Source organism: Callorhinus ursinus, unplaced genomic scaffold (genome assembly GCF_003265705.2).
Source record: "Callorhinus ursinus isolate GAN/ISIS: 27379988/994484 unplaced genomic scaffold, GSC_fseal_2.0 scaffold102, whole genome shotgun sequence".
Lineage (NCBI taxonomy): Eukaryota > Metazoa > Chordata > Mammalia > Carnivora > Otariidae > Callorhinus > Callorhinus ursinus.
Genome location: NW_027397164.1, coordinates 743,787 through 760,761, shown reverse-complemented (window position 1 = coordinate 760,761; position 16,975 = coordinate 743,787). Strand labels below are relative to the sequence as shown.

General features: G+C 55.2%; 1 protein-coding gene across 1 annotated transcript; it reads left to right on the top strand.

Moving 5' to 3' along the window:
* Positions 1-151: 151 nt before the first annotated feature.
* ITGA2B (integrin subunit alpha 2b) lies at positions 152-14,651 on the top strand. The gene is made up of 30 exons (XM_025861902.2): positions 152-472; positions 2,440-2,561; positions 2,658-2,755; positions 2,863-3,028; positions 3,251-3,300; positions 3,377-3,422; positions 3,516-3,644; positions 3,995-4,042; positions 4,197-4,240; positions 4,393-4,446; positions 4,585-4,637; positions 4,839-5,050; positions 7,605-7,787; positions 8,030-8,075; positions 8,177-8,281; positions 8,365-8,420; positions 8,513-8,664; positions 8,810-8,935; positions 9,345-9,412; positions 9,530-9,677; positions 10,487-10,579; positions 10,811-10,890; positions 11,213-11,293; positions 11,415-11,511; positions 11,613-11,765; positions 11,884-12,009; positions 12,493-12,606; positions 12,828-12,929; positions 13,121-13,237; positions 14,400-14,651. Exons 1-30 carry the CDS (start codon positions 153-155, stop codon positions 14,451-14,453), a joined length of 3,243 nt encoding a protein of 1,080 aa, XP_025717687.2. The 5' UTR covers position 152; the 3' UTR covers positions 14,454-14,651.
* Positions 14,652-16,975: the final 2,324 nt, after the last annotated feature.

The window sequence follows — 16,975 nt, the reverse complement described above, 5'->3', positions numbered from 1 at the left end:
AATGTGAAGATTCAAGACACAGTTGAGAGGCAGAACCAACAGGACTTGGTGATTAGTACTATTCTCAGGAAAAGGGAGGAGTCATGGCTTTCAGTCATTAGCATCCACCCCCAGGGTGGCCTCACCCCCTTTCTGGCAATCCAAGAAACCATATGGCTCTTTCCTCTGCCTACTGCTCAGCAAGTGGGTTCCAGTTTGATAAGAAAAGCCTTCCCGTGGTAGAGACTGAAAGGAAGAGGAAGGAGCTCACCCATTCCTGCCTAGGAGGTTGTGGGAGAAGGAAGATGGCCAGAGCTGTGTGTCCACTTCATGCCCTCTGGCTTCTGGAGTGGGTGCAGCTGCTCTTGGGACCTGGTCCCATCCCTCCAGCCTGGGCCTTGAACCTGGACCCAGTGCAACTCACCTTGTACACGGGCCCCAATGGCAGCCACTTTGGGTTTTCACTGGACTTCTACAAGGACAACCATGGGAGGTGAGCCTGGGGTGAAGTTTGGGTGTTGGGAAAGCGGATTCCCCACCATCACCACTTCTGTGAACCTCAAGCTCCCCATTTGCTATAGAGGTTGAGCAAAGAGACTTTGAGGCTCTATTCAGAATTAGTTCTTTTTAGGAATACTGGCAGGAACTAGCTCAGGTAAGGGTGTCAGGCAGGGGCACAAAGGGGAAGGTGGGCACCAAAACTACAGCAAGAACAAAGGGAAGATAAAAGTTGATGCCTTGTTTTTTCCCTCAAGGATCAATTGTATGACCTACTCCACCTTGGTCTCCTCCAAATACAGAGAGGAGCACATGTCTGAAATTGACTTGCAAAACTGTCTACCCACTCCCACCTTGCTTTTCTACTCCATGCCCCTCATGCCCATCAAAATTACAGATATTTGAAAAGAAACAATAGAGCATTAATGGCTGGGATTGGTCAGCTGTGAAATCAGACTTCCAAGATGAGAGTCCTGGTTCCTTCTCTTTATAGTAACTACCCTGCCCAAGGGACTTATTGTGGTAGCGCTGTGATGCCCCCCCTGGGGATGGCAGGCAGCCCTCAAGTATCTGCCTCTTGGGGGATTTCCTCTGCTGAAGAGAGTCACCTCCCCCGAGTCCCCTTTCCAAGGTGGCCTACAACCAGCGACTGATCAATGAGGAGGCGGAGGGAGGAGAGAGGTGTAAGGGTCTGATGTTCTCACCTCAACTTGGGACGGTTCTGCAGGGTCCTTCTAGCTCCGGAGCTCCCAGGATGTTGGCCCATGGCTGTCATTGGGCCTGAATCAGCACCATACTCCTTTCTTTGCCCACTCCTGCTCCTTTCCCTTTCTTTATTTTTTTTTTAAAGATTTTATTTATTTATTTGACAGAGAGAGACACAGCGAGAGAGGGAACATAAGTAGGGGGAGTGGGAGAGGGAGAGGGAGAAGCAGGCTTCCCGCCGAGCAGGGAGCCCGATGCGGGGCTCGATCCTAGGACCCCGGGATCATGACCTGAGCCGAAGGCAGACGCTTAATGACTGAGCCACTCGGGCGCCCCTCTTTTTTTTTTTTTTTTTAAGATTTTATTTGTCAGAGAGAGGAAGAGAGCACAGAAGCAGGGGGTGTGGCAGGCAGAGGGAGAAGCCGGCTCCCTGCTGAGCAAGGAGCCGGATGTGGGGCTTGATCCCAGGACATGACCTGAGCCAAAGGCAGACACTTAACTGACTGAGCCACCCAGGCGCCCCTTTCCCTTTCTTTCTACAGATATTGGCCTCATAGGCATTACTTAAACATCCTGCGAGCTAAAAGAGAAAAAATTACAGCATGTTTTTGAGTACATGTTATATGTTACTTGGTTGGCACCATGCGAAAATGTCTCTCATACATTGATTTCATTTACTTCTGACATTGGTTGGTATTGTCCCCAATATATATATGGTAGAACTATGATTTGAACCTAGATCTACTAAGGGCCTCAGTGAGGACTAAGGTCCTCAGTGATATCAGTACCCCCACTTTAGAGGTGCTCAGTAGCTTCCCTAATTCTTCACCATTAAAACTAGCTCTCAGGAAGGTATCTGATAACAATCTTAAATTCTAGGGAGCATGTTAACCCCTGACTTTTGGTGTGGGGCACAAGGGTGAGGGATATGGAGTGTGGATGGTGTGCAGAGCTTAGGAGGTCTTTCTCAGCAAGGATGACAAACTCCTCATATTTAAATCAAACCAAATGGTTATAGTACCAGCTTTACCGTTAACTTGCTAGACTACTTTAGGCACGTGGCTTCCCCACTGGGAGACAGTTTCATTGCCCACAAAATGAGAAGGCTGGCCTCCATGGTCTGTGATGTCTCATTGAGGGAAGATGATCCAGTGCCCTCCAAGGCACACAGCTCTTCTGGGTAGTGCTCTCAGCGCAGGTGCCGGGGTATGTGGTACCTCGGGATCCGCACCGCGCTCACCCAGCTTTCCTACGCAGAGTGGCCATCGTGGCGGGCGCCCCGCGGACCCTGGGCCCAAGCCAGGAGGAGACAGGCGGCGTGTTCCTGTGCCCGTGGAGGGCGGAGGGCAGCCAGTGCACCTTGCTGACCTTCGACCTCAGTGAGTCCAGCGCAAGGAGGGAAAGCGGGGGTGGGGGGTGCTACAGGGAACGTGGACGGCCGGGCTTCAGCGCCCCACCCTTCTTGTGCCCTCCAGATGATGAGACCCGACACGTAGGCTCCCACACCTTCCAAACCTTCAAGTCCCGGCAAGGACTGGGGGCGTCGGTCGTCAGCTGGAACGACAACATTGTGGTGGGCGCCGCGGAACGGGGCACAGAGAGCAGTCGGGGGCAGGGAAACGTGGAGGGGGGGAACCCCGAGTCCCGCCGGTTCCCCACTCTCCTGTGGCCCTGCTCCAGGCCTGCGCCCCCTGGCAGCACTGGAACGCCCTAGAAAAGACCGAAGAAGCTGAGAAGACGCCCGTAGGTGGCTGCTTCGTGGCTCAGCTACAGAACGGCCACCGCGCAGAGTACTCGCCCTGTCGGGCTAACACCATGAGCCAGGTTTACGTGAAAAACGGCTTTAGTGAGTTCAGCTATCCGTTCTGTCTCCGCCCACTCACGGCCCCTTAGCTCCGCCCTCAACCTAATTACCCCTCCACCGCCCGCCGGGCGCCCCCTAGGCCTACTCTCAGTCTGGCAACCCCGGTGGCCCAACTCGGCCCAGCTCTTAGCCCCGCCCCGGCCCAGGCTCCAGTGCACACTCCTCGATCTGTCCCTTCGCTGACCCCGCCCCTTCCCCCTCCAGTAGACGACCGGCGCTACTGCGAAGCGGGCTTCAGCTCCGCGGTTACTCAGGCGAGTAGGGAGCCTAAGCGGCGTGGGGGCGGCTCCCAAACAGGGCTCCCTCTCACTTCCAGGGCTTCCCTTTCAGGCTGGAGAGCTGGTGCTTGGGGCCCCTGGCGGCTATTTTTTCTTAGGTACCTGCCCATCTGTACACCTCCCTCCCTTCTCTGGGCCTGGGGAGACCCCAGGAGTCTGGGTGCCCACACCGGCTGTCCCTTGCGCCCTAGGTCTCCTGGCGCGGGCTCCCATTACCAGTATCGTCTCGAGTTACCGCCCAGGCACCCTCTTGTGGCACGTGCCCAACCAGAGCTTCACCTTAGACTACAGCAAGCCAGAGTACTACGACGGCTACCGGGGTAACCCTGGCGCCTCCCTTCTAGGCCTCCCCGCACTCTATCACCGCCCACTCCGCCGGGCAAGTCCTGCCCCTGCCGGAGCGCCAACCCCAGCTGGCCAACCCCAGCACCTAAGGCGCCTCCGCCCTCGGCTCCCAGAGCTCCCGCGCCACCGCCCCACTCCCATATGCCCCAGCTTATCTTTCGCACCCTGGATTCGCTGCGCAGCCTAGGGCAGGTCTTGGCCTCAGTTTTCCCATCTCCACAATGCAGGGTTTGGACTGGGTGGTCTCTGAGTCCCCTTCTTCCTCGCCCTTGGCCCTCTCCCTGCTTCGCCCTCCCAGAAAGATTAATTCGTGCTGTGTCTTCAGGGTACTCGGTGGCCGTGGGAGAGTTCGACGGGGATCTCAATACTACAGGCAAGAAATCCATTTAGGGACAAAGGTTGGGGGACCCAGCCCGGGGAGGAGCACTTCCAAGCCCCACACCGAAATCTCCCCTGGGCTGCAGAATGGCGGATGGGAAGGGGCTAGGTTCGAAGGACCTCATTCACTGGGGTCCGGCTCTCCGCAGAGTATGTCCTCGGTGCCCCCACCTGGAGCTGGACCCTGGGAGCGGTGAGTGCCCTGTCCCACCACCGGGCATCCCAAAGCCCCCGACCCCACTTCTCAGCCTCACAAGCCCCCTAAACCTCCTGCCCTTTCTCACCCAAAACGGGAGGCTGTCTTGGGGAGCAAGAATGACGTGCTCCTGTGCGTTCTCCGTGCAGGTGGAAATTTTGAACTCCTCCCACCAGACGCTGCACAAGCTGCATGGAGAGCAGGTGGAGGCCCGCCCCGGTGGGGGTGGCCGACGCTGGGGAATTGGGAACCTAGAATATTCCACGGGGGGCGGGGGGGCAATGTGTAAGAGAGGGTGCCGGCCTGGGGGCGGGAATTAAGTATGCCTCGTCTTCCTGCAGATGGCTTCGTATTTTGGACACTCGGTGACCGTCACTGATGTCAACGGAGACGGGTGAGGGGCGCCCCATCCCTACCAGTTTGGGTCCCCAATCACCAGAGGAGTTGACTGCTCTCAGTCTCCCCCTTTCCTCGCCCACTCCCACGTGACCATCACCGAGGGGAGCGGGAGGGTGAGAATGGAATGGGCGAGATTTGGCCCAGGCCCGCAGCAGCCCCCTGACCCACCCCACCGCACTGCGCGTCTGGCCTGCAGGAGGCACGACCTGCTGGTGGGCGCGCCACTGTACATGGAGAGCCGCGCTGACCGCAAGCTGGCCGAGGTGGGGCGCGTGTACTTGTTCCTGCAGCCTCGAGGCCACCACGTGCTGGGCGCCCCCAGCCTCCTGCTGACCGGCACACAGCTCTACGGGCGATTCGGCTCGGCCATCGCACCTCTGGGCGACCTCGACCGGGATGGCTACAACGGTAAGGGAAGGGAGGAGCCCCACTTGCTGCAGAGTGGTTAACAGCCACAACAAAGACCACGGATTTGACCGGAGGGCAGCGGAAGCCGGGGAAGGGGGCTTTTCCGGAGAAGAGTTGAAAGAGACCACTTAGGATTTGTTTGCATTCATCCAGGCAAGAGATGGTGACCGCTGGGTGTGGATTTTGGCAGTGGAGTTAGAGATGGGGTGATTTCACAGATATTTAGTACCTGGGCTATTAGGACTTGATGGGTGGCTGGATGTGGAGCTAAGAGAGAGCAAGGAGTTGAGGGGGTGTTGGTGCCTTCGCTGCCTGGAGTTCAGGCCAAGTGGTGGGCCTGGGGAGGGGAGGGCGGGGGCAGAGATCAGCAGGTCAGCTCTGGGCCTGTTTGACCTTGAAGGGCTTGGGAGCATTAGGCAGACATCCAGAGAACAGTTGTGTGTGCCTTCCCCACTGGCACCAGAGAGTTCCGAGTGGGAGACAGGGGCTTGGAGAGGGTGGATGAGGCCCTGGGCACATGTGAAGTGAGAAGAGGCATAGGACAAAGCCCTGGGGAGCTAAAGCGTTTAGGGGAAGTGAGTCTAGAAAGGAGACAGGAGTGTCCAGAGAAGTAGAAGGGAAACCAGGAGATCTCATGGCCCAGAACTGAAAGGAAGAGAATGCTCTGAGCAGGAGGAAGGGGGTCAGTGGTTCCAGATGCTGCCAAAAGACATCGTTAGATGGGGCTGGAGAAGTCTCCGTGGGCTTTAGCAAGAAGGAGGTCATTGGTGACAGTGAGAAGAAACCGAGGCACGGAAGTCAGAATGCCACGGGGCAAAGTAAGAATGGAAGTGAAGAATTGGAGGCAGCCAGTGTAGACAGCTCTTTCAGCCAGTTTGTGAAAGGACAAAAAAAAAAAGAAAGAAAGAAAGAAAAGATGATTCCTGAAAGATGAGCATCAAGAGAAGGTGATTCTAATTTCAAAGCATACGGAGTAGGTTGAAGGTGGAGGAAATGATCTTGTGGGGAAACAGGGTGGTGAGGAAAGTGAGCCAGAGGAGTGTCCCTGTGATGCTCCTTGGAGAAGGCTGGGCTGGGATATTTAGCCTGGTGGCAGGGTATAGGAGTTGGGGAAAGTGGGTTCGGATTTATAGCACAAGAGTTGGGCTGCTTCTCTTTGTGAAGGAGGTAGGGGGCTGGGAGCTTGAAGAAAGTTTGAAATAGGTGCTGAGCAGAGTGGGAGAGGGGGCTGAGCAGAACCCCCTCGGGACCACTGGGTACTGCCTTAGATCCCTAGTTTAGATGGGCGGTTAGGAATCCCCGGGGCCCCGACTGCTGAGGTCTGGCCAGGCTTGCTAAGGACTAGCAATGGGGTAAGATGGCAGAGGATCTGACCAGGGTGATCAAATGGTCAGAAATAAGCAAAGAGATGAAGATGCTAAAGATCAGGAGGGAGGGGAGGCCCAGAGCCTGGGGATGAGCCTGGTCAGGGTGGTCTTATTTGGATGAATTCCATGTAACTCCATCAGAAAAATCAATAGATTTTTTTTTAAAGGAAAAAAGGTGCATAGAAAACAAAGATAATTACAACATACGTATAAAAGATCTTATTGCTGTCACATGTAAAGAACTTTTTTTTTTTAAGATTTTTTTATTTATTTATTCATGAGAGACAGAGGGGGAGAGAGAGAGAGAGAAGCAGAGGGAGAAACAGGCTCCCAAGGAGCAGGGAGCCCAATGCGGGACTCGATCCCAGGACCCCGGGATCATGACCTGAGCCGAAGGCAGACGCTTAACCATCTGAGCCACCCAGGCGCCCACATGTAAAGAACTCTTATAAAGTAATAAGATTATGATGATTAACAAATACATTTTCAAGAGTGATCTTAAAAGTTATTAGTGATGACAAGCCCATAGTGCAACTCTGAGTTTGCATGGTGGAATTGAAATGGGGTGAAGGGCGGACCCTGGGTGGCTCAGTTGGTTAAGCGTCTGACTCTTGATTTTGGCTCAGGTCATGATCTCAGGGTCATAGGATGGAGCCCCAAGTTGGGCTCCGTGCTGGGCGTGGAGCTTGCTTGGGATTCTCTCCCTCTCCCTCTGCCGCTCCTGCTTGCGCACGCATGCACATTCTCTCTCTCTCTAAAATCAATATATTCTTTAAAAAAAAAAAAAAGAAAGAAAGAAAGAAATGGGATGAAGTTCCCTAGGGGAAGAGGGGGCCACTACTTAATAGGTCTTGGTTATTTAATCTTCTGGGACTCAGTTTTTTCATCTAAAATGGGAATAATAATGCCTAATTTTCAGGATTAAATGAAATTGTGTCAATATATTTTCCTCAATAGATACCAAGGGCTGCTACTGTTTTTATTATCATCCTACTTGGCGGGTCTCTCTTGTACAAAGCTGCAAACTCCTGGAGGGCAGGGCAGGTGCCTCCTTGACGCTGACTCTTGCATCCCGCTGCTGATCTCCTGGGGTATCCCAGAGAGGGAGCTGGGGGCCACCTGGATAACAAACAGAAATTGGAGAAAATGATAGCAAACAGCCCCTCCCCTTCTGTTGCTCCTTCCAGATGTTGCAGTGGCCGCCCCATACGGAGGTCCCAGTGGTCGGGGCCAAGTGCTGGTGTTCCTGGGGCAGAGCGAGGGGCTGAGCTCACGCCCCTCCCAGATCCTGGACAGCCCCTTCCCAGCAGGCTCTGGCTTCGGCTTCTCCCTGCGAGGTGCCACCGACATCGATGACAATGGATACCCAGGTGCCCCTGGAATGCGTCCAGCTAGCCAAGAAGGGCTCTCGGGCATTAGCCGGAGATGCTGAGAGACACAGTCAGGGGCCTGTGCCCCACTGAGTGTTCTGACCCATCTGGGAGGCGGGGAGGCCAGGGGAGGCCGGGTCGAAACCCCAGCGGGGGAGATGGTGTGGGAAACCCCGAGAAAGCTGCGATGAGGACCCCACGCCTCCTCTAACTGCTGCTTCTGACCCCTCCAATATCTGTAGACCTCCTGGTGGGAGCTTATGGGGCCAACAAGGTGGCTGTGTACAGGTGAGTGCCGGCTCCAGGGGCATGGTGGGGGGCGGTCCGCACCATCAGAGGATACTGGGCCAGGGGGGCCCACGATGGCAAGCCTCCCCCCATGCCACCAGAGCTCAGCCAGTGGTGATGGCCAATGTCCAGCTGCTGGTGCAAGATTCACTGAATCCTGCTGTGAAGAATTGTGTCCTGCCCCAGACCCAGACGCGCGTGACCTGGTGAGGAGACAGAGGGCATGGGCCAGGCGAGGTCTGGGGCTTTGAGGGGCTCTACTCCCTGAGCCCAACTCCTATCTTTGCAGCTTTAACATACAGATGTGTGTAGGAGCCACTGGGCACAACATTCCTCAGCAGCTGCGTGAGTGTCGTCATGGGGACAGAAGGGGGGTGGGTCTGGCTCCCCTGGAGGCTGGCCAGGGAGACCCTGACCCTCCCTGCTTGCCTTGCCAGCCCTAAATGCCGAGCTGCAGCTGGACCGGCAGAAGCCCCGCCAGGGCCGGCGGGTGCTACTGCTGAATTCGCAATTGTCAGGCACCACGCTGCATCTGGACCTGGGCGGGAGGCACAGCCCCATCTGCCACACCACCGTGGCTTTCCTCCGAGTACACCCAGGCGGGGGATGGGAAGGGCTGGGTGTGCAATCCTGTTCCTCCAGCCCTGGGGCATGGGCTGGATGCTGCGGGTACGGGGGTGGTCAGAGGGACATGTATGGCAGGGTGCATGGTCTGACTCTTGTCCCCTCCCTAGGATGAGGCCGACTTCCGGGACAAGCTGAGCCCCATTGTGCTCAGCTTCAATGTGTCCTTGCAACCCAGGAAGGATGGAGTAGCCCCTGCTGTCGTGCTTCATGGAGACACCCATGTCCAGGAGCAGGTGGGGATGGGTGGGAACAGGCAAAGGAGGTGCAGGACCCCTGCCAGAAAGTCAGGGTTAGGGTTAGTGTCCCAAGTCCTAATGGGAACCCCAAAACCTTGATGTCATCTCTCATCTTTGATGTCACTCTAAACCTTAATGAAAACCCCCAAAATTCAAAATTGATTTTGAAGCCCCTGATTCAAGCCCCATGTGTTGTTGACATCACCTGTAAACTGACAAACCCATAAATCCTAATGTCACCGTCCTGACATCATCCCAAACCCTGATGCAAACCCTGAAGCTGTGATGTCAGCTCCAGACTCCTTTTCATTCTCAGACCTTCTAATTCCCTAAGTCTTGGTGTGACCGTCCCCGCAAACTTCACATGTCCCCAACTCACCCGCACACCTTGATATGCCTCTTCTAGACCCGCATCATCCTGGACTGTGGGGAAGATGACCTGTGCGTGCCCCAGCTCCAGCTCACCGCCAAAGTGTGAGGAGGCCATTCGCCCCATGACACCCCTTCACCACCTGATACTCTGTCCTCACTCCCCTCCCAGACCCTGGGCCTGGGCCTGGCCTCCTCCGCTTTACTCCTTTCTCCCCATAGGATGGGCTCCCCCCTCCTCATTGGAGCCGATAATGTGCTGGAGCTGCAGATGGCTGCAGCCAACGAGGGCGAGGGGGCCTACGAAGCAGAGCTGGCCGTGCACCTGCCCCTAGGCGCCCACTATATGCGGGCCATCAGCAACATCGAGGTAAGGCCCCACCTTGGGGGCATTCCCAGGGACCTGGGAGGTACAAGAGCCCTGCCTCTCATTTTCCACCTGAGAGCCCCCGCTTCTCTTAGGCGTTGCTGTAAAAACTGTGATTTGATTTTTTTTTTTTAATTTGGAAAAGGTGTTCTTGCTTATAGCATAAAATCCAAGGACTATTCTAAAACCCAAACCAAAAGTGGCTCAGGAACTAAATGTTAGCGGGAACTTCTGTTAGAAGAACTGTGTTAACAGGAACTTCTGTTAACATTTGGTGGACTTCCTTTCAGTCTTTTTTCTCAATATCAACAGACACTTACATGGGCCTATAATTTATTTATTTTTTAATTTTGTTGATGTAGTTTGTAACAACAGGATCATGGTCTCTGTAATGTTTTGTGTTTTTTATTTCCAAAAATGTCATTAAAAATAATAAGGTGCGGAGTGCCTGGGTGGCTCAGTCGTTGGGCATCTGTCTTCGGCTCAGGTCATGATCCCATCGGGCTCCCTGCTCAGCGGGAAGCCTGCTTCTCCCTCTCCCACTCCCCCTGCTGTGTTTCCCTCTCTCGTTGTGTCTCTCTGTGTCTAATAAATAAATAAAATCTTTAAAAAAAAAAAAAAAGAAAGAAAGAAAAGAAAATAATAAGGTGCCCTGATGATACGTAAAGGAGAATGTGATATCCCTCAAACTCCCACCCTGAGAAGCCCCCCTCTCCACCCTGGCACACAAGTCCTTTGCGGACTTTCCAAGGGAGTTTGCATGTATATGGGATACTCCAACCATCTGCTTTCTTGAAACTACCTCCCTGAAGGGCTTTGAGAGACTCATCTGTAACCAGAAGAAGGAGAATGAGACCAAGATGGTGCTGTGTGAGCTGGGCAACCCCATGAAGAGGAACGCCCGGGTGAGGCCCCAAGGCGTGGCTCCTGGGTCCACTCCACCAAGGGCTCAGACACAGCTGAGTTTTAGGGGCAGGGCTTGGAGTCCTATAGCTCTGGGCTGGAATACTGGTCCTCACACTCCCTGTGTTCTTGGCTGAGTGGCTTTCCCTCTCTCAGTGGGCTTCTGAGATAATGGGACAGAGCTGCCCAGAGTGGGCCTCTGGGCCATGACTTTGGCCCTCCCTGTCTCTCAGATAGGAATCACGATGTTGGTGAGTGTGGAGAACCTGGAAGAGGCTGGGGAGCGTGTGTCCTTCTGGCTACAGATCAGAAGGTACTGGACTGGGGAACATTCCTACTCACCTCCCTTCCCCTGGCTGATCCTGATGCAGACACCCTCAGATGCCCTCCTTGCAGAAGGGTCTTCTGGGATGCCCGCTCTTCAGACGTCCCCGTTCCCTTTCTTCCCCCGAGACTTGTGACTGGGTCTTGGAGCCCTAGAAGAAGGTCTTTCCCAGGTCTAACTTCGGTGTGGCGTGCTGTTTGTAGAGTTAGCGCTTCCTGACCCCTCTGAAATTCTGGCCCTGCCCCAGAGAGTTCTGATGTCCACTGGGCTGGTGTCCCTGACCTGCATCTCCTTATCTGCTCCCCTCCAGCAAGAACAGCCAGAATCCGAACAGTGCGGCTGTGCTGCTGGATGTCCCAGTCCGGGCAGAGGCCCATGTGGAGCTGCGAGGGTGAGACCAGGGGCAGATCTGGGAGATGGCGGGCAGAACCCTCAGCTTCAGAGGGCTTTGGAGGAACCCCTACAGGCGAGTCAACTGATCAACCTCACCCAGAGGGATTCGGGCCCCGCAGGAACTCCTTTCCAGCCTCCCTGGTGGTGGTGGCCGAAGAAGACAACAGGGAGAACAGCTCGGACATCTGGGGCCCCAAAGTGGAGCACACCTATGAGGTATGAAGGGCCTTCTGGGACCCAGGCTGGGCTGGGGAGGGACCCAGGAGCTACGCTGTGGGTGCTGAGCCACCTAACATCTGGCCACCGCCACCTGCCAGCTCCACAACAATGGCCCTGGCACTGTAAGTGGCCTCCGCCTCTGCCTCTGCCTCCCTGGCCAGTCCCAGCCTTCTGACCTGCTCTACATCCTGGACATACAGCCCCAGGGGGGGCTTCAGTGCTCCCCCCAGCCCACTCCTAACCCCTACAAGGTGAGAGCCTGGGTGGAAGAAAGGGTTGTGGGTGGGGCCCCAGCCCATCAACCAGGGCCCCTCTGGGAGTGAGGGGGGATGAGTGGAGCTTGGACCCACTGCTTCTTTGCCTCCCCAGCTGAACTGGAGGCTGCCGACCCCCAGCCCCTCCACCACTTCCCCCGGGCATCACAAGCGGGAGCGCAGACAGGCGTCCCTGTCAGGGTCCAACCAGCCAGCCAGGCTTCAGGATCCAGTTCTCTTGGTGAGCAGGCTCCGTGGTCTCCACCTGGGGTCTCCCTGGGGCACAGGGGACAGAGGCTCTGAGAGGCAGGGAGAGGGACCAGCAATGTGGTGTGAGCCTTGGGTGGACCACATTGGTCCCAAGGAATGCTCCAGGTGAGTATGAAGGCTGGGGCTGGTCTTGTGTCTGGGGCCAGGTGGGGGTCCTTGAATCTTCAGAGGTTCCCAGGACATTGAAGTAAATGAAGACATGCCAAAGCAGAGTTACAAAAATTCTGGGTGTTGAACGCTGTATGATGACCCACTTCTTCCACCCTTTCCCTGCATCTCTGGAACCGTGTGAGCAGCCCCATTCAGAGATAAAGTCAGAAGCTTGAATCTGAGGCCCTTCCTGCGAGGGAGGCCCGAGCTCCCTATCCCCCCTGCCCCTTTCTGTTGTTGGGTCCTTGGGGTGGTGAGGGCTGAGGGGTCCAGGGGGCTGGGAACTAACGAGGCATCTCCCTAGAGCTGTGACTCGGGGCCGTACACGGTGGTGCAGTGTGAGCTGCAGGAGATGGAGCGAGGCCAGCGGGCCATGGTCAGGGTGCTGGCCTTCCTGCAGCTGCCTGGCCTCCAGCAGGTGGGGAGGGGCGTGCCGGTGGGCGGGGCTTTCTGGGGGTGGGGCCCAAGCTTGCTCTGGGGAGAGTTGGGGCAGCAGGGGGTGAAGAGGGAGTGAGGGCAAGGCTTACTTTTGAGGGGAGGGGATTAGGCCAGGGGCAGGACTCCGCAACCGGTAAGCTGGGGCCTGGACTCCTGCAACGAATAGGCCCACGTAAATGGCTTTCACCCCACCCCATTCAGAGGCCACTGGATCAGTTCGTGCTGCAGTCGCAAGCTTGGTTCAACGTCTCCTCCCTTCCCTACGCCGTGCCCGCCCTCAGCCTGCCCAGTGGGGAAACTCTGGTGAGTATGGAGCCTGCATGACCCACTGTCTTCCCAAGCGTCGGCGCCCCACACGGTGAGGGCGGGGCACCCCCGGCTCTGAGGGATGGCATAGGTAGGTGGTTTGGTTGGGGGTCCTCAGCCCACAAGCTTGAGTCTTTGGGAGAGGCAGGTGTCAAGGTGACTGAGAAAACATGTGGGTTTGCCCTCAGGTGCAGACGCACCTGCTTCGAGCCTTGGAGGAAAGGGACATTCCCATCTGGTGGGTGCTGGTAGGCGTGCTCGGCGGCCTGGTGTTGCTCATGCTCCTGGTCCTGGCCATGTGGAAGGTGAGGCGTGAAGGGAGGGTGGGCAGGGTCCCTGGGTGGGCACAGGCTTGGCCGTGCCCTACCTCACAGGGAGGCAGGGAGAGATGGTGCTGACCCAGGGTCCATTCATATCTCCACTATTAAAGTGTCATTCTCCAGAGGACCTCTTCCAGGGCACAGACCCCTGGGAGAGGTGGCACCTAAAATCCTAAGTCCTTTCAGCCTGTTCCCCGCTGAAAGGAAGAGTCACAGGGAGGGAGTCCTGCCTTCAGGAATTCCCTGTCTAAGGAGGACAGGGCTCACCTCCCGATCCCTTCCCCCTGACTGAGGTGGGAGACCCGAGTCTGATCCAGACCCTCTGGGGAGGCCCTCTGGGGTCACTCCCTCCTCTGCACCAGGAGGGCTGTTCTCAAACTCGTTCAAGTGCTCAACCCCTGGGAAGTCATGGTGCTTTTAGGGAAAATCATGCATTAGACTTACAGCCATCAAATACATATCACTGGGCGCTTGAGTCACATAGAGACATAATGGCCAATAATTAAGAAAAATTCAGGAGAGGGGGCACCTGCATGGCTCAGTCAGTTAAGCATCTGCCTTCAGCTCCAGTCATGATCTTGGGGTCCTGGGATTGAGCCTCACATCTGGGCTCCCTGATCAGTGGGGAGTCTGCTTCTCCCTCTCCCTCTGCCCCTACCCCCACTCATGCTTTCTCTCTCCCTCTCTCTCTCTCAAATAAATAAATAATCTTTAAAAAAGTTGAGGGGAGGGGTGCCTGTGTGGCTCAGTCGTTAAGTGCCTGCCTTCAGCTCAGGTCATGATCCCAGGGTCCTGGGATCAAGTCCACGTCAGGCTCTCTGCTCCACGTCAGGGAGCCTGCTTCTCCCTCTCCCACTCCCCCTGCTTGTGCTCCCTCTCTTGCTGTCTCTCTCTCTGTCAAATAAATAAATAAAATCTTCAAAAAAAAATTCAGGGGAAAAAGACAAATTAAAAACAAGTAACTTGTTACATCTGTTATCTCTGAGTGGGGAAGGCCTCCATTTGTGCATGCAGTGGGATCTGATTCTCTGCTGGTCCAGGGAGAGGACCTCCTGACTGGCTGCTTTCTAGCCTGCTTCTTCAACTGCTGCTTGGGGGGCCCACTGAGCATCTTTACACCCTGTCCCCGGCCCCTGTGCACCCCCAGGTCGGCTTCTTCAAGCGCAACCGGCCGCCACTAGAAGAAGATGAGGAGGAGTAGTGAGGGGGCAGCCCACACCCTGTCCTAGGAGGAAGGCTGGGGGCTCTGCCTGCTCTGCCCCTTCTTCAATGTGCCCGCCCCGCCGCTCTGCTCACCCACGGGTTAGAGCTGTCCCATGGAGGCCTCCTGGTGTTCTCCCCCTCCGGTGAGAGCTGGCCACTCCTTTCCCTGCTGCCCAATAAAGAGGCTGAGCCCCCACCCCCAGCATGCTGCCTCCTCTTGGGTCTGCGAAGAGAAGAGGACCAGGGACAGGTGATGTTTGGGGGGAGGGGCTGGGGCTAGCAGAAGTGTGAGCAGAGAGTGTCTCCGCCAATTACTGTCTTTGGGGAGTGTCTGGGAGTAGAGAGTGGGGGCGGAACAGAGGAGAAAGGGTGGCAGAGCCTCCAGGAGAGACTGGAGGGGGATGGGGTGTCTGAGCGTGCCAGGTGCCATGGAGGATGGGAGCATCAGAGAAGGCAGGCTGGTCCCTGGTGGACAGCTTTCAACAGTATTTTTTTTTTCATGATTTTGGAGGGATAAGCCTGAGATTCGGGAATATAACTTGCTCTCCCCACTCCCATTTAAAAAAAAAAAAAAAGCCTTTAAAGCCATGTTCAGAGTGAGGAGGGGGCCAGGGGAGGCTGACTAAGCCCTCAGCCTGAGGAAAGCAGCACCACACCGGGGAGAGGAGAGCGGGCTTTGCTGTCCAGCTACCCTTCCTCCCCATCAAGGAGAAGGCTCTTCAGTTAGGAAAGAGGGCTCCAGGCAGGGAGCTCACAGGAGGGCTAGGAGCAGAAGACAACTCTCCCGCCTCCGCCCGCCAAGACTGGAGTCCCAGGATAGACGGGGGCTCCACCTGGAGTCCTGAGAATTGTGTTGATTCATGGGTTCAGTGAATATTGATTGAGCATCTCCCATGTGCCCGGTACCCTCCCAGTGCTCAGATGGAGCAGTGAAGAAAGCAAAGTACCGGCCCCTTGTGAGACTTACATTCAACCAAGGGTAAAGAGTAAACGAGCGGGGCGCCTGGGGTGGCTCAGTTGGTTGGGCGACTGCCTTCAGCTTGGGTCATGATCCTGGAGTCCCAGGATCGAGTGGGCATCGGGTTCCCTGCTTCTCCCTCCGACCCTTCCCCCTCTTGTGCTCTCTCTCTCTCTCTCATTCTCTCTCAAATGAATAAATAAAATCTTTAAAAAAAAAAGTAAACGAGCACATACATGTCTGGTCAGTGGTGGTCAGTGCTGGGAGTAAAAATCAAGGTAAGGAGATTCTGGTAGAATTACGTGGGAGAGGGCTGACATTTTAGGTAGAGCAGTCAGGGAAGGCCTCTGATGAGGTGAGCAGAGAGAGGGATGAATGAGCCAGGTAGCCGCACAAGAATAATATGATCTGGACAGAAAGAGCAGCCCATGAAAAGACCCTGGGGTGGGAGCAGGCTTGATGTGTTTAAATAAAAGCCAGGAGGGGCACCTGGGTGGCTCAGTCATTGGGTGTCTGCCTTCGGCTCGGGTCATGATCCCGGAGTCCTGGGATCGAGCCCCACATCAGGCTCCCTGCTGGGCAGGAAGCCTCCTTCTCCCTCTCCTACTCCCCCTGCTTCCGTTCTCTCTCTTGCTGTGTGTGTGTCTCTCTGTGTCAAATAAATAAATAAAAAATCTGAAAATAAATAAATAAAAAATCTGAAAATAAATAAAAGCCAGGAGGCCCATGGACTGGAGGCCGGCACAGGGTGCAGATGAGGTCAGGTGTGGGGGCAGGCAGGCAGCGCCTTTTGGCCATGGGTAGGAGTTTGGACCAGATGCTAAGGGTTGGAGGAGGCCATTGACGAATAGACTTACCTCACAAGAGCTGCTGGTATTTGATTTTACCCAAAGGGATAAAAGGTAAATTTTGCAAAGAAAACAATTTGACATCCATGCATGGCAAGTTCCAAAACAGGTTTTTAGTTGGATGACTTTTCCTAGGAAAAGGTTAAACTGCTGTGATCCTTACACACCAGCCAGACTCCCTCTCCACCCCACCACTGCAACTGGATAGCCCCAGACAGTTGATCTTGATCTAGCAAAGCATTTGACATTTGCCCTTATAGACAAGACAGAAATGTGAGCTGGATTTAAAATTTAACACTTTTGATAAAGCTGAAGGAGAGCTCTATGAGGTTGTTCCAAAGCTCCATCCTGGCCCTGAGCTGCCTGGTGTTGTCCAGAGTCCCTTGAATGGAGACAGGGAAGCTGCTCTCCCCCCTGCAGATGGCTGCTGGCTGTGAGGGAGCTCCAGTACAATGGGTGACTGAAGCCGATTCAAGCAGCCTTGACAGATTGTGAAGCTGGGTTGAAACCAACAAGATGAAATTCACCAGGGATGAGTGCTAAATCCTGTGTTGAGATTCTGGAAAATTGGTTACATAAGAAGAGGACTGGGAAATCTGGTTAGGTGGAAATTTATGAGAAAGAAAGAAAGAGGGAGGGAAGGGGAGAGGGAAAGAGAAAGGAAGGAAGGAAGGAAGGAAGGAAGGAAGGAAGGAAGGAAGGAAGGAAGGAAGG